This window comes from Loxodonta africana, chromosome 9 (genome assembly GCF_030014295.1).
Source record: "Loxodonta africana isolate mLoxAfr1 chromosome 9, mLoxAfr1.hap2, whole genome shotgun sequence".
In the NCBI taxonomy this organism is placed as follows: domain Eukaryota; kingdom Metazoa; phylum Chordata; class Mammalia; order Proboscidea; family Elephantidae; genus Loxodonta; species Loxodonta africana.
Genome location: NC_087350.1, coordinates 97772575 through 97789069, shown reverse-complemented (window position 1 = coordinate 97789069; position 16495 = coordinate 97772575). Strand labels below are relative to the sequence as shown.

Here is a 16495-nt window from a genome sequence, read left to right as displayed (position 1 = left end):
TTAAAAATTACCTTCCCAGCCCCTGGACACGCTTTTAGCTCGATAATGAAGTCACTTTTGAGGTTTACCCTTCAGCCAAAGATTAGATAGGCCCATTAAGAAAATGAGACTAAAGGAGCATATCAGCCCAAGAGCAAGGACTAGAAGGCAGGAGGAGACAGGAAAGCTGATAATAGGGAACCCAAGATCAAGAATGGAGAGTGTTGACATGTTGTGGGGTTGGTAATCAATGTCACAAAACAATATGTGTACTAATTGTTTAATGAGAAGCTAGTTCTGTAAACCTTCATCTAAAGTACAATAATTAAAAAGGAAATCTTGTAAGCATGTCTAAATTGTTGAAAGTCAACATAAGACTATAAGTTTTGATCATGTTTGCAAATTAACTTTATTTCAACAAGCAGCAATTTTTGTGACTTTCATTTTAAAGCTCCCTTATTGTGCAGATGAATTACCTTCTATATGTTTGCCCGAATATTTATAGGAGAAATGGATTTCATTTGTGAAAAACCAGTGAAATAATTTTTTGTTCCGAAGCCAGTTTACCAGGAATAATAATAAACAACACTCTAGATTTTTAAGTTTGTCTCATTATAGTGGCAGCATAGTCCTCCTTTAATGGAAAAAATGACCTCTAAGTCATTCTGAGAATTGGTATAAAGACTCCAATAATTGGGGAAGAACCTTCAGATCCCTCTTTCATTTATGTCTTTTCAGCTGCACTTTCAAACGACTGAAGCCCAGATACTGAATTTACAGTGATGTTTCTCTATTGGGTTTCTGGTGATGTCATTGGATACTTTGAGAGGCTTCGAGCTCAGATACTCAAGTTGCTCTTTTCATTAAGGATTGTTTGTTAGAGTCTTCCCACTTGGTACCTGATATTGAGTCGGTTAGCTTGTTAGGGACATACTTAGGTTTAACGAGTTTACCCAGATCCCAGTCCAGTGTGGGTTTCATGGCACCATATTGCTTTACTAGATTTGCCGAGTGGCTGATAAAAATGTGGTTGAAGTTATTCTAAAGAGCAGTATTTGAAGAAGTTTAGTTCTTTTGTTATATGGCACACCCAAAGTTTGAGTGGCAATGAAGTAAGTGATAGAAGTTGGAAGATGTACTACATATTTTATGGGTCTTTCAGTGACATCCTGTATACTGATTCTCTAGTAACTGGTCCTACTTTCAACTTTAAATTATAGAACTTTAAAGCCAAAATAGATGTTTTAAAATCTTTAGCTTGAAGTAATTTAAAACTTACAGCGTTGCAAGAATAGTACAGAGAATTCACAGATATCCTTTATCCAGATTCACTCATTTTTAGTTTGTCTTATTTGCTTTATTGTTTTCTTTCTGTATACTTGTATTTTTGTTTCTCAGTCATTTGAGAGCAGGTTGCATACTTCATGCCCTTTTTCTACCTCTTGATACTTCAGTAGTATTTTCTCTTACATACCCACAGTATAGTCATTAAGCTCAGGAAAACGTTCCATATTTCCATTTTGTCAGTTTTCCTAATGTCCAGTTGTAGTACTTTGCACCCCTGTCTTCAGTCTTCTTTAACCTGCCACAGTTATCCAGCCTTTCTTTGTCTTTTATGACCTAGACCTTTTTTGAAGAATTTAGTTCAGTTATTTTGTAGTCTGTTCCTCAGTTTGAGGTTGTCAGATGTTTTCTTGTGATTAGGTTATGCATCCATGCCTATACTGCATAGTGAGGCTGTATCCTTGTCAGATGATCACATCCCAGAGGCACATCATGTCTGTCTGCCCCTCCTTTGTGTTATTAATTTTGAGCACCAGGTCATAGTGTTTTCTCGTTTCTCTATGCATAGTTACTATTCCCCTCTTTGCAGATAATAAGCAGTCTGTGAGGAGACTGTCTCAGACCATGTAAGATTCTCCTCGTTCTAATCACAGTTTTCTCTTTTAAACATGCCAGGGTGGGGGAGAGACCTTACGCCGTATTTTAAGTATTGACCCGATTTTTACTAAGAAGGTTGCAAAAGCAGTGATTTTGCCAACTCTGTGACTCCCTCTAGTTTATAAGATGACATTTTATTGTATGTGAAAGATTCCCTTTTTTTCTTTTGTATTTATTTTCAATATGGACTGATGGGTTTCTGTTTTATTTACTGGATTATTATCCATTACTGCTCTTTATATTCGATCCTCAAATTATCACAGTGTTGACCAGTGAGAGCACCTTTAAGCTGGTTCCTATGTCCTTTATATGTGCCCCCGTTACGTTTTGAGCACTCCTTTTTGGCATGACAAAATGACCCTGATTTATTTTGTACCTTCCCTGCCTACACTCTGGAATCAGTCATTTCTTCAAGGGTTGCAGCTTCCTTTAAGTGGAGCGTAGATTTTAGAAACCAAAATCTGGGTTCTACATATGGTTACTGCTACCAGGGTGTTTGCCTTTAGACTCTTTCAGCAGATAGAGCTAGAAAATATGTCTGCGTATTTGAGAAATACTTACAATTCCACTCCAGCCTTACAAGACAAATTATTCTTTGCTTCTCCTCATTCCTTTTTTTATAAAATCTCTCATTCCACAGTAAGAATCTTGACTCTCAGCTACATCATCACATTTACTCATTTGTACAATCCTACAGTACACATAAAATAGTTTCAGAATTGCTATACCTACTTCTCTCTGAGAAGAAGCTTACTAAAGAGTTCAGGATTTTATTATATACCCTTAACGCTTAAGGTGTATTTCCAAAGTTATTTGAGTTCATCCTCTCACCAGTCCTTTCAGTGTGGTTATGTTATTCATATAAAATATACTAGGCTTCATCTGTTTCTGTTTCCATTCAGTTTTAGCCCCTGCCCCTGTATTTGTTGATTTATTTTAATATGTAGAAATTAATACATTTCCCAAAATAAAAGTAATACAAATAGCCATACTTACAGAAGTTTCCTCCTCCTCTTAACCTTTTCACCCTATTCTTCCCCACCTCTTATAGGTAACCAGTTGTATTGTTTTCCGGTTTAGAATTCTTACATTTCTTTTTGCTAAAGTAAGCAGATACGTATGCTTTATTTTCATTCCTTCTCACAAAAGGCACCATGTTATAGATGCTCTTCCAAAGAGACTTTTCAAAACATCTTGTCCAAATATATTCATTGACAGATAAGAAAATTGAGATTTAGTGCTTCCAAATGAGTAATGGTGTTTAGTCTTCGATGTTCTTATTTCTATTGTTCTTTGCTTCTTATCATTGCTTAAAAATGCTCTGTGTGCTTTGTGGGCTTTCTTGTCTTGCTTTTCTCCAAGTTTAATTGTGGTGTAGATCAGTGGAATTTCCTCTTGATATTTTTTAGGTGGATAGTAAGTGTATGAAAACACTTATATGTAAGCCTGCATTCTTTTTAACAGGTGGTCAGTCTGACCAAGGCTATGGGTCTAAGGATGAACTTATAAAAGATGGTGCAGAAATTCATGTGCCTGAAGAACAAGTAGCAAGAGAATTGACCACTAGAGCAAAAATGCAAACAGAAGGTTAAGTACTGATGTTTACCAGCTTTACTTAGAAAAATACCTGTGTTAATTAAAAAGCTTATTTGATCATTTTGGTGATAACTTTCAGAAATACAAGGTGTGGCTTATAAGACACTATGTACTACTATATAAGGTAGTCTTTATTAGTCTGAATTTTTGAAGAGACTCTTAGAGACTGCATTTTGCAGGAAACTGCAACCCAGTTGAGGTATTCATTTGATAAAGTGACATAGCTACTTTGTGACAGAACCAGGACTAAACTTTGAGCCATCAAACTGGTATTCCAAACAAAAACAAAAAAAAAACAACCATATTGCCGTCAAATCGATTCCAACTCATAGTGACCCTATAGGACAGGGTAGAGCTGCCCCATAGGATTTTCAAGGCTGTAATCTTTACGGAAGCAGACCGCTACATCTTTCTTCCCTGGAGCAGCTGGTGGGTTCTAACCACAGACCTTTTGATTAGCTGCTGAGCACTTAACCATTGTGCCACCAGGGCTCCTTATTTGTACTCCAGTGCCCTTTTTATTTTAAAATGCTCTTTCACTAGAAGTAATTCAGATATCTAAGTGGATCTTTTTCATTGGTAGGTTAAACATAGCCTCTGTCGTTTTCCTGGTTTTCCTAGGACCCATTGAAGTTGCTTTGTAGTAATCATCTTAGGGAAGTACAGAGGAATATTTGGCCTCCTGATAATAAGCTCTCCTCCTTATCCTCATACACAAAAGTGCACGCTTTTGATGATGTCACTTACTTTATGCTCCAGAGTTACGTAGACACGAGCCCCTCTCCTCGTTACCAAGTAATGAGGAGTGTAACTGAAGGCTGAAGCTTAAGTTAGGATGATTGGATACTAAAATAAAGCATTTATTTCAGTCAGTATTGATAGCGTTTATGGCATACAGTAAATCAATAATAAAACAGTCGTGTATTCACCCATCTCCCCCCAACTTGGAGAGAAAAAATATATAAAAATCTGTATGGTTTCTGTTCAATATTGACGAAAGCAGAAATGGTAACATCTAAATATTTTATTCCAGAGGTCTGTGATATCTCTGCTCTTGTGACGAGTCAGTCACAACCTAGTCCAGAGCCACAGAGCCCCAGTGAATCTCCTGCATGGGGCAGCAGTATTGTGAAAGTTCCATCTAGTGTATTTGATATCAACAGCAGGATAAGTAGCACTGGTGAGTCTCTGCATGTTGGTTATTAAATATTCTTTACAGGTATGTATGTGTCTTTATTTACTTAATGGTAATGGGCATGCAAAAGAACCAGAATTAAGTTTAAATCCTAGAAATGGGCTAAAGAAGTTAAAGTTGTTATCTATAAGTATTTAACTTTTTAAAAAGTGAGGATATGTAGAGTGTTTAGTGATTTGTTTTTATGCCTGTTTTCAGTTTGATCCCTCTTTTTCATTGTAGATAATGAGGGAGGATTGTAGGGCCTCTACTCATCCAGAACAGACAGGTAGTGATGTGATCGATTGTCCGAAAGGCTGTGGGTGGCTGGGTAGTTCCTGTCGCTAAAGGGGAGTATTCATATCACTTCTACTGTACACAGATGTACCAGTCAGTCTTTAATTTTGGCCCAGTTTTTATAGGTACCCTGAGCCACTTCTCATCTGCAGTTAAGTATTTGTAACTGAACTCTGTTGTGTGTGACTCCCTTGAAGATTGGGTTTTTTGAGTTTCAATTATGTTGTATGTCTCTTGCATCCCCTTAAGACATACATCCATGTATATGATTTTAAAGGACAATGAAGTTGGCCGTTTCTTCTTTGCCCCACCTTAGCAGTAGCTACAGTTCACTTCTCCAAAGTCAGCCGTCTTATCTGTAAATGTAGCTATTGTGTGATTTCACAGAAAAGAATTTGTTCAGCTTTTTAAATCAGTGTAGAAATCCTCCTTATTCTAATGTCTTTTCTTTTTGTATTTACTTGATATGGAGTTTGGTTTATTATGTTTTTTGGGTGGTGCTCAAGAGGTGGGAGTAAAGATTTTTTGGGAGGAGAATTGATACATATGTTCTAGACCCCATTGTCCCAAGCTATTGGGAAAAAGAGGAGGACAGAGTTTTCTACATCAAAGTTTTAAAATCGTCTAAGAATATTAAACTAGAGATGGCCTGAGTACTGGTGGGTTTCCTTCCCTTCTTATCTGATTTCCATAGTTCATCTAGACAGATTTGTTCTATTAAGAAAGGATGATGTAGTAATGGAGCTTTAGCCAGTATACGAAGCAATCAGATTCATTATAAGACTGAACAGAATATGCCACCAATTTCCTGCAAATACTATGAGATCCAGTAATATTTGCAAAGATCTGTTTCTCAAATTTTGATAGAAGTGTTCAAAACCAAAAACCAAACTCATTGCTCTCAACTTGATTCTGACAGAGTAGAACTGCCCCATATGATTTCTAAGGAGCGGCTAGTGGATTTGAAATGCCAGCCTTTTGGTTAACAGCCTGAGCTCTTAATTACCATGCCACCAGGGTGTTCAAAGCAGGTACAAATTTTGGAGTTGTAAAATGGGCTAGCTTAATCCCCCCAGAAAACTTTAAAATCTCTCTAAATACATATTATTAGTTCTATTTGATTGGTATAATTGTTGGTTGTCACTAGGTTAGAAGATTAAAAAGAACCTTTAAATCAATTTGGACAATTAAAAAAGACTGTATCAAGTGCAGCTCTTCCTCCGAAGCTCCAAGGTTATTGTGCTTTAAAAAAAAAAAGATAATTCTAAATAGGTATGGATAGACTTAAGTTCCAGTAATGATTCAAATAGGAAGTAGCTTTTGGCCTTGGAGTGAAAAATTGCATAATAGCAAAGAGTAAAAAGACTGCTTGCTTCCCCCAAAGCTGAGGGAGGTTCCTGCAGTCACCGGCATATTTTGTGCCACTTGATCCAGTAAGGCTACGACTTCTGTGAGGGTGGGGATCCTGTCTGTGTTCTTTGCCATTGTATTCCTAGCACTCCATGCAGTGGGTGCTAGTGGGCATTCACATATTCGTTGAAGGAATGAATATATCTGAAAATTTTTTCAACTAGTCAGGTTTTGTCCATCATCTTGGAATTTGGCAGTTCTAATTGCTCTATTCTGGATTCTTATTTGGGGGCAGTTCTTTTACTTTGGAACAGTAAGGTTTAGCTATAGCAAATATGTAATTCCTTCCTGATTATAAATACCTGGTATATATTTATTTGTTGAATACTTGAAAGCTAAAAATAAAAGAGATTATAATTTTTCAGGTCTGCTGTTTAACTGAGAATACATTTTTTAAATTGAATGTAAGACTCTTAAAATGTAAGAAATATTTAAAGACCTATATTTATTGATAAATGTATATTTTTGTGAACACTACACATGTCTACAACATATATTGAATGATCCTTTTTTTTTTCCCACGTGTGTATGATTTTAAAGAGGCTGCGCAGAGGCGGAAAGGCTGTCTCTGAGAGGCAGGATTGAAGTCTTTTTTGTCCTTTTTCCTTTATACCTCTTGTTATTTTCTGATTCTTAACTCTGAGCATGCATCACATTTGTAGTCAGAAAAACATTTTTGTAAACATTACATTAGAAATTAGGGACTAATTTTTAATAATCGTACTTTATTCTTTTTTAGGTAGTACAGCAAATGCGCCATTTTCTCCTCCAGATCCAGTGGCAGACGCCGAGTCCAGTGCAGTTACTGATCTTAAGAAGAGTAGTGACAGAGGAGAAAAAAGACAGAAGCTTTTTCCAGCGAGGAGTTGCAGTTTCAGTTCTGAAAGTCGAGCAGGGATGTTGCTGAAGAAGAGCAGCTTGGATCTGAATTCAAGTGAAATGGCCATCATGATGGGAGCAGATGCCAAGATTCTGACAGCGGCATTGACGGGTCCTAAGGCTCCTCCACTTCGTGTCTCAGAACCACAGAGCTTGGAGAGTGTTAGCTGCCGTCCAGCTGATACTAGGACGCGTGTGTCTGAAAGCACTTGGGAGTCGGAGCACAGGTCGTCTCCGGTGTTAGAGATGCTTGAGGAGAGCCAAGAGCTCCTAGAACCCGTAGTTGATGATAATGGAACTAAAGCTACCATGACACAGGATGCATGTGACAGTGTACAAAAGGATGATAATAGTAATCAGTGCAGAGACTTGAGAGCAGAACCCAAAGATCCAGTAAATAAGAGAAATAGCTTCTACGGTGTTGCTAAAGCTGTCGAAAGAGAAGATGTGGAAGCTGGGCTGGATCCTTTGTCTCTTTTAGCCACTGAATGTACAGGAGAAAAAACCCCTGATTCTGAAGATAAAATGTTTTTGCCAATGATTGCACGTAATCTAGCTGATGAAATCGAGAGCTATATGAACCTAAAAAGTCCCCTGGGTAACAAGTCTTCTAGTATGGAATTACATGGAGAGGGAAACAAGGAGTCTGCCACTACCACTGCATTTCTTCACCCCTTGGAGAGAAGACCAAGCCTACCTGTAGATCATGGCTCCTCAGCACAGAAAAATCCTGAAGGTGAAAAGAGCGCTTCTGTGGTGTCCAGGTCTAATACTTTTACTGGGCATTTCAAGCAGCAAACTCCTTTTCGATCGTACAAGGAACGTCCAACTTCTTTATCAACACTGGTGCGTTCCTCACCACATGGCTCGTTGAGCTCTGTAGTAAATTCCTTATCAGGGCTAAAGCTGGATAATATACTGTCAGGGCCCAAGATCGATGTCCTGAAATCTGGTATGAAACAAGCTGCAACAGTAGCCAATAAGATGTGGGTAGCCGTAGCATCTGCTTATAACTACTCAGATGATGAGGTAAGAAAGTTTTATGTATATAGTCTGTCTGATACTGAAATGTTTGCGGTTTCTATTTTTTTCATACATTATTATTTAGAGATGTCTTGTAAGTTTGGTTTTCATATTTTAAAATTTTACACATATTCTCTTTCTTTTGAAATGACTTGAATACACATGTGAGAAAATTAGTAATGTAAAAATAGAATATCAGGACCATTGCCGTCAAGTCGATTCTGACTCATAGCTACCCTATAGGACAGAGTAGAACTGCCTCATAGGATTTCCAATGCTGTAATGTTTGTGGAAGCAGACTGCCACATCTTTATCCCGTGGAGCAGCCGGTAGGTTCAAACTGCTGACCTGTCGGTTAGCATGGCAGCTGAGCCAACAGGGCCCCTTTATATAATTCCATATTAGTCTAAATTAAAACGTTAAGTTTATTTATTTGAAAACACTAACAGTTAGTGTTTGGATCAAATATTAATGCCATATTAATGATGGAGTGAACCCATCACTTTATGGGTACCTTTAGAGTCTTCAGAGATGTGTGTGTGGTTTACAAGAAGTCCTGGTCCTTAAAACCAAACAGTAATTTAGCTTAACCAGTAAGGAATGTCTGCCTTGAGCATTGTGCTTTTTTAAGGTCTGTCTGTATGCGATCTAATTGACAACAACAACTCCAAAGATAGAAAACTTAGAGGGCAGTGAGTTTATGTTGGTAATAGGGAGGAACAACTCAGAAGAGGGTGAGAACTGTTGTACAACTCTAAGAATGTAATCGGTATCACTGAATTACACATGTGGAAACTGTTGACTTAGTGTATGTTCTGCTGTGTATATTCCCCCCAATAACTACTAAAATGAATTATTTTAAAAATCATTGTAAAGAGAGTTAATCATTGGATCTCTCTATGACAATAGAGGAAATCATTTTTTTTTTTTTTTTGCCGAAAAAGATTTAATTGAAATTTCACCATGTTGAGAAAATTATACACTACTTGTGTACTTCGGTAGAAAAGACATATCTATAAATGTTTACTAGTATTGTAACTAGTATGTTCTAGGTACTGTCATAAATTATATCTCTGTTTTGAAATATGAATATGTATATACATATATATTTAATTTTCATATCAACCCCCTGAGGTGGGCACTGTTGTCATCCCTGTTTTATAGATGAGGTATCTGAGATGTTTTATAAATGAGGTTAGCTTTCCAAGGTTGCACAACCAGTGAGTGGTAGAACTAGGATTTGAAGTTAGGAAGATTGATTTCAGAGTCTATACTCTTAACCACTCTCATAGCAAAGAATGGAGCGATATCTAGAAGAGGTTTCAGTATAGGGCTGTCCAGAAAAAACAAATCGGATGATATCTAAGCTTCGTTTTGAAGGACAAATTTGAAATTTTACGTTCGTCAAGGTGATGAGGTGGCAGAAGGGTAGGGGTGTATCCGAGAGAGAATAATATGAAAAACATGGAGGCTTAAAACAGCATGAATTTGCAAGATAAGATAATCAGTTTCAGATTGCTAAAGCTCTAAATACAAGTATAAGACATGGAAACAGAAATTGCAGAAACAAAACTTATATACCATTTGAAGGAAAACTATATTCTATGGACAAAATATTAATTGAATTAGAAGTATAATATTGAATATCAATATGACGACAAACTGCATTTTGTATTGAAAAAGCTAACAAAGTCAGGGAACAACAAAACAAGCTAGGTTCCAAAGTGTTTTCACCTGGCATTACAATAAAAAACAACAGAATGAGCCATTTAATTTTTGAAATTTAAATAATGTAAAAGATTTAATTACACTAAAATAAATTACATGAGAGGATTAGGTTATGAAAACTATGCCTAGTATGGTCCTGTTTTGAAAAAAATGTATTATGTAATAATGTGTGGATATTTTAAAAACACTGGAAAGATATACTTAAAGATTTTGATCATACTCTCTGGATGTTGGTATTACAAGTGTTTTTAATTTCTTGTTTTGCCTCTTTGTGTTTAAAGTGTGTTTTATTATTTAACATGGTTTTGTAACAAGGAAGATACAAGTCTTTCTTTAAAGTGAACACCAACTAAGAAGGGAACTCTGGTTATGGAGATGTTTGCTATCTAGACCAAAGTTCCAACAATCACTATATAATAGTCAAGAACTGCAGTGTTGAGAACTTTATTCATGTTTTAGTCCTGTAATAGTGTCGGTTGTTATTCTGAACAGTCATATTCCCAGCTGAAATTATCACAACAGCCTTTTTTGAAAAGACTCATATTATCCATACTTTTCAGGTGAAATGATTAAAAGTTAGAGAATCTGAGTAATTTCTCCAAGGTCACATACCTAGTAAAGTGATGGAGAGCTGAGATCAAGATCTGGCTGCCTGACTCTAAAGCCCCTATTCAGCTTGTACTGGAATCCCTGATTCCTTTGACAACAGTGAGCTCCGAGAATTCCTTTATCAAAAAAAAATTTTTTTTTTTTTATGAGAGTAGTATTGAGAGACACCCCACACCCCAAACATACACCAAGGGCACAGCAAAATCTTTTGGCATTAAGTTGTTGCTTGAATGCATGCTTGAGTATAGAAGGGAAATTCCCAGTAATAGTGAGAAGAATTCATGATTTTAAGAAATTTGGAGACAATGATTTATTAAGGCTTATAGAGGAGTTCAGTTCTGAGAAGGGTGGGGTAAATATATTCCCGTAGAGAAGGTATCACTTACGTATGTGGAGTTTTATTCTTTTCAATTAAAGGAGGAAACCAATAGAGATTACAGCTTCCCAGCTGGCCTAGAAGACCATATTTTGGGAGAGAATATGTCGGCTAACATGAGTATATCAGGGTTGGTCTCGAGTGAACTTACCCAGAGCAACACCAGCCTTGGCAGTAGCAGCAGCAGTGGAGATACAGGAAAATTGCATTACCCAGCAGGTATGGGAAATGAGGTTTTTCTTCTTCCTTTAATCCTTGTTTATTTGTTCTCATTTAGTTACCCATCCCCCCTCCCCAGTACAATAAATCCCACTTGTTGAGGTGATCTGATAGATTTTTAATCATTTTATATGATATGCAAGTACTCACCAATTTTGTCTTTAGTTGTGTATATTTGGGATTATAACATTAGTTCTCAAACTTTTGTATGCATTAGAATCACCTGGGGAGTTGGTTTAAAAATATATACAGGTGTCCAAGGCCTTGGCTAGGAATTGTGAGACTGTATTGTGTATTTTTAACAAGCTGTCTTGGTGAACCAGACGTATATACCAGTGTTTAAGAACCCTGGATTTTTCATTGAACTTTTTTAGCTCTCAGTTCCTATATGGTGTTTTTAAAAAATTTTAATTTCAAACATGTTGAAAAGTTGAAAGACTCATATAATGAACAATCTTAAATTCTCTAGTTATATTTAGTTAACTATTGTTAACTTTCTCTCTCTATATATACATGTATATATACACATATATTTTTATACTGAGCCATTTGAAAATAAATTGCAGATGTCATGACATTTTCCTCATAAATACTATGGTATGCATTTTCTAAGAATAAGAACATTCTCCCACATAATATATTATGACTTCTAATGCTTCTCTCTAGGTGAAGTTCAATATCCAAGAGGCATAAAAGGGCAGGACTTTGAAAAATCAGAACATGGTTCTTCTCAAAATACTAGCATGTCTAGCATCTATCAGAATTGTGCAATGGAGGTAAAAATTTTGTATTCTTCCCATAGTAAAATGGATGTGAGCATATTATGTTTCTATTTCAGAATGGCATTTAATAGAATTCCATGACACCCTTGTGGCCAGAACAATAAAATAAATAATTTTTTTGAATTTGCTTGGTGTCTTAGGTAAGCAAGGTAGTGAACTGGTGATTTTTGCCTATAAAGTAATAGAACTGCTGATTCCATATTTGATCAGTAGAATAAATAAAACTCTGTGCTTTTCTCAGGAAAATGGCCCGTTAAGATAAATTTTCACCATTGTTGTTAGTTATCGTTGAGTCATGTTTGACTCATGTGGACTCCCATTGTATGCAGAGTAGGGCTACTGCATAGGGTTGTTAAGGCTGTGACCATTCAGAAGCAGATCACCAGGCCAGTCTTCCGAGGCACCACAGGGTGGGTTTAAACCGCCAGCACCTTTTGGCTAGTAGTTAAGGGCTTAAACCATTTGCATCACCCAGGGATCCTAGTTTTCACCACAGATGTTTTCAGTGTCTGCGTTTTTCTCTTCTTAGGTCTTGATGTCAAGTTGTTCACAGTGTAGAGCTTGTGGAGCCTTAGTTTATGATGAAGAAATTATGGCTGGGTGGACTGCCGATGATTCAAATTTGAATACGACCTGTCCATTCTGTAAAAGCAACTTCTTGCCTCTTCTCAACGTAGAATTTAAAGACTTGAGGAGTTCTGCGAGGTTAGTATTGCAAAAGTTTGCTTAACTATTTACGAGGTAAGTCCCCCACCCCTACCCCACCCCAGAAGGTGTGACTCCTGGGAGAGCGAAATATTCGTCATATGTTCCAGGTGCACTTTTCCTTCCTCTTCTTCACCCTCAGTATTTGAGTAGAAAATACTAGCAATTTAGAATTAGATTTTGATTAAATATTGTCAGAAGTAGTTAATTTTTGGAACTAAACTTTATAGATAATTCAAAACTTTAATATTAGGCATTATTTTAAACCTTCCTTCTGCCTCAATGACTTATTTTGTCTACTAGAGACAAAAAAGGGCGAGGGGGCTTCAACTCTTCCCATAACTTTTTGCCACTTTCTTATAATGCTCTGTACAATTTGTGAAATGATAAAATTCTGGGTGATCAAAAGGAGATTAGCTGACCTATGAGGTAAATAATCACTCATTAAATAATTGTGTGTTTGGCAGCTATATGCCGACCTCAGTAAGTATTCTTGATATTTTATTTTATGGAGCAAATGAACTTTTTATTATTGTCTGCTTTTAGTTGCTTTTTTAAACGTCGAGTCGTAGAGGCGTTTCCTCTCTCTTTTTCCTTTTAGCCTCAGGTGTGGAACTGAGTCAAATCCATTTCTAATTCCCGACCCACTATCATCACTGGAAAAGCCCTGTTTTACTCCTCTACCCGCCATTCCCACTCTTGTTCTGTCATCCAGCAAAGACGCCGACTCTGGTGTGTGTGATACATCCTTGATTATATGTCCTTATGAAGTATGTAGGGTTGTTTTGCGTGATTATATATTTTTGATTTACATAATTGAAATTATGCTGAAATTTTTCAATTTCTTATTTTTTGTTACCAAGTTTAAAATCTGTCTGAGCTACTGCATGTACATCTAGTTTATTCCTTTCCTCCTGCAGGAAGTTCATACCTTATTTTACTTTTCTGTTATCTTAATGTTGATACTTTGGTTGCTTCCAGTTATCTGTTACTACAGACATCACTGCAGTGAAGGTCCTTACGCATGTGCCCTTCAGGATTTGTGCTGTACTTTCTCTCAGGAAAATATTCTTAGTAGTGAGATTATTGGGTTGTTTCCATACGTGCTTGTACTAAATTCTAGAAGTTTGCTTTCCAGATGGCCACCCCCACCAGTAGTGACCAAGAATTCTCATTTGTGTACGTCCTTATTAACATTTCCAATATCACTTTTCTAATTTTTTCATTCTAGTAAGTATAAAGTGGTATCGCAGTTTTTTAGTTCGAATTTTTCTGAGTGCTGTTGAGTTTGAGTATCTGTCTTACCTAGTGCTGCTGTAACAGAAATACCACAAGTGGATGGCTTTAACAAAGAGAGATTTATTCTCTCACAGTCTGGGAGGCTAGAAGTCTGATTCAGGGTGCCAGCCCAAAGCGGGGAAGGCTTTCTCTCTATGTCAGCTCTGGGGAAAGTCCCTTTCATCAGTCTTCCCTGGTCGAGGAGCTTCTCAGTGCAGGAATCCAGAGTCAAAAGGATGTGCTGTTCTCCTGGCTCTTATTTCTTGGTGGTATGAGGTCTCCATGTCTCTCTGCTCGCTTCCCTATTTTATATCTCAAAAGAAATTGACTGAAGACACAACCTAATCTTGTAAGTTGAGTCCTGTCTTATTAAGATAACTGCCTCTAATCTTGCCTCATTAGCATCATGGAGGTAGGACTTACAACACATAGGAAAATCACACCAGATGACAAAATGGTGTACTTTCATACAATACTGGGAATCATGGCCTAACCAAGTTGGCACAAATTTTGGGGGGACACAATTCACAATTCAATTCATGATAGTATCTCTTCTGCTTGGTCTCTGACTTGAGTATGTTTGATATTAATTCCCTATCAATATAAGATGTTGCATATATCTTCTCTGTCTGTAATCTCTTAATTTGCTGTATTGACAGATGTCCTTGGTTGAAGAAAAATCATTAATTTTGATGTCATCATCCATTAATTTTCCATCTTTTGATTTATGCTTTTGGAGTCTCATTTAAAAAGTTGTTTTCCATCCCCAGGACATAAAAGGACATGAATGTTCTCATATCGACTTTATACTTTACCGTTCATGTTTAGGTCTTTAATCCATCTGGAGTCCACCTTTATATATGGTGGTAGGGATACAGCTTTATTTTTGTCCACATAATGAGCCAGTTTTCCCAATGTAATTTACTAAAGAACCTATCCTGTTTCCTCATTGATATGTGGTGTCACATACCAGATATCAAGATCCCAAATACACCTCAGTCTGATTCTGAATTTACCTGTTCTTTTTTGTTAATACAACATTATTTATTTTATTGTCTTTATTTAATATCTGGCAGGGCAAGTTTCCCATCTCGGATTCTTTTTCCTTAAAATTACCCACCCTTAGTCTTCCATGTAACATTTTAGAATAAGTTTGAGATCCTCAAAAAAAAAAAAAAAAAAAAACCCAGCTGAAATTTTCACTGAGATTACATTAAATTTATAGATTAATTTTGGAAAAACTGACTTCTTCAGTATTATCATTTTATCTGTGAGCATGGTACACTTGTCCACTTTTTAAGCTCTTCTTTATGTCCTCTAATAGAGTATTAAGTTGCTCCCTGTAAGTCTTTTACTTTTTTGTTAAATTAGGTATGCTTTTTAAGCTATTGTGAAGAATACCTTGTCTTCTATTATATTTTTTAATTGGTTATAAAGGAGTATTATTGATGCATCCCCTTATGTCATTATGGAAATTTTCAAACTTAAAAAAGTGAACACCCAAATAGCCACCTCTGCATTCTACAATTAACATTTTACTATACTTGCTTTATCACCTACCTATCCCTCCATCAATCCATCTTTCTTTTTTATTCTTTTAAAAGTAAGTTGTAGACATTAATACACTTTTCCCATCCACTTCAGCATGCATATCACTATGGTATTTGCTTAGTTTTTTTTTTTTTCTTTTGGGGTAAAATTTATACAGTGAAATGCACAAATCGTAAATGTACCGTTTAAAGAGTTAATGTACTCAAAACCAAAAAAACAGACCCACTGCCATCGAGTCGATTCCGACTCATAGTGACCCTATAGGACAGAGTAGAACTGCACCATAGAGTTTCCAAGGAGCGCCTGGCGGTTTTGAACTGCCAACCTCTTAGCAGCCATAGCACCTAACCACTATGACACCAGGGTTTCCAGTTAATATACATGTTTGTGCAAATCAAACCTTTATCAAGATACAAAACATTACCATTACCTCAAAGTTCTCTCATGTTTCTTGGACAGCCCTACCCTCAGCTTCTCTCCACTCACAGGGAGGGGGAGAGAGAAGATGAAAATAACATAAGGGAGAGAAGAAATGACTAGAGATGAAGTGAAGATTTATAAGGGAAAAGGGGCATCATGAACAATTACAGGTTAACACATCTGAAAATGCTTCTACTACTCTTTTTCTTTTGGGCATTTTATTGTGTTTTAGGTGAAAATTTATGGAGCAAATTAGTTTCTCATTCAATAACTTATACAAAAATTCTTTCGTGACATTGATTGCAATTTCGGCAATATGTCAGCACTCTCCCCCTTTCCACCCCAGGTTTCCTGTTTCCGTTCTTCTAGTTTTCCTGCCTTCTCATCTTTACTTTTGGAAAGGCATTTTGGTCTCAAATACTTGATTGTTCTAAGGGGCGTGTTCTTCAAAGGTGTTATTGTTTGTTTTATAGACTTATCTAATATTTGGCTGAAAGGTAAACTTCAGGAGTGGCTTTAGTTCTCAGT

General features: G+C 36.7%; 1 protein-coding gene across 5 annotated transcripts in view; it reads left to right on the top strand.

Moving 5' to 3' along the window:
* Positions 1-16495, top strand: part of DENND4C (DENN domain containing 4C) — a 128459-nt gene that overhangs the window by 88353 nt on the left and 23611 nt on the right. For all 5 annotated transcript variants that reach the window (XM_010587911.3, XM_003407341.4, XM_010587910.3 and 2 more), the window contains 6 exons: positions 3385-3507; positions 4550-4696; positions 7137-8305; positions 11054-11231; positions 11898-12007; positions 12543-12718. In XM_010587911.3, coding sequence (XP_010586213.1) covers positions 3385-3507; positions 4550-4696; positions 7137-8305; positions 11054-11231; positions 11898-12007; positions 12543-12718 — 1903 coding nt within the window. The remainder of the gene's footprint in view (positions 1-3384; positions 3508-4549; positions 4697-7136; positions 8306-11053; positions 11232-11897; positions 12008-12542; positions 12719-16495) is intronic.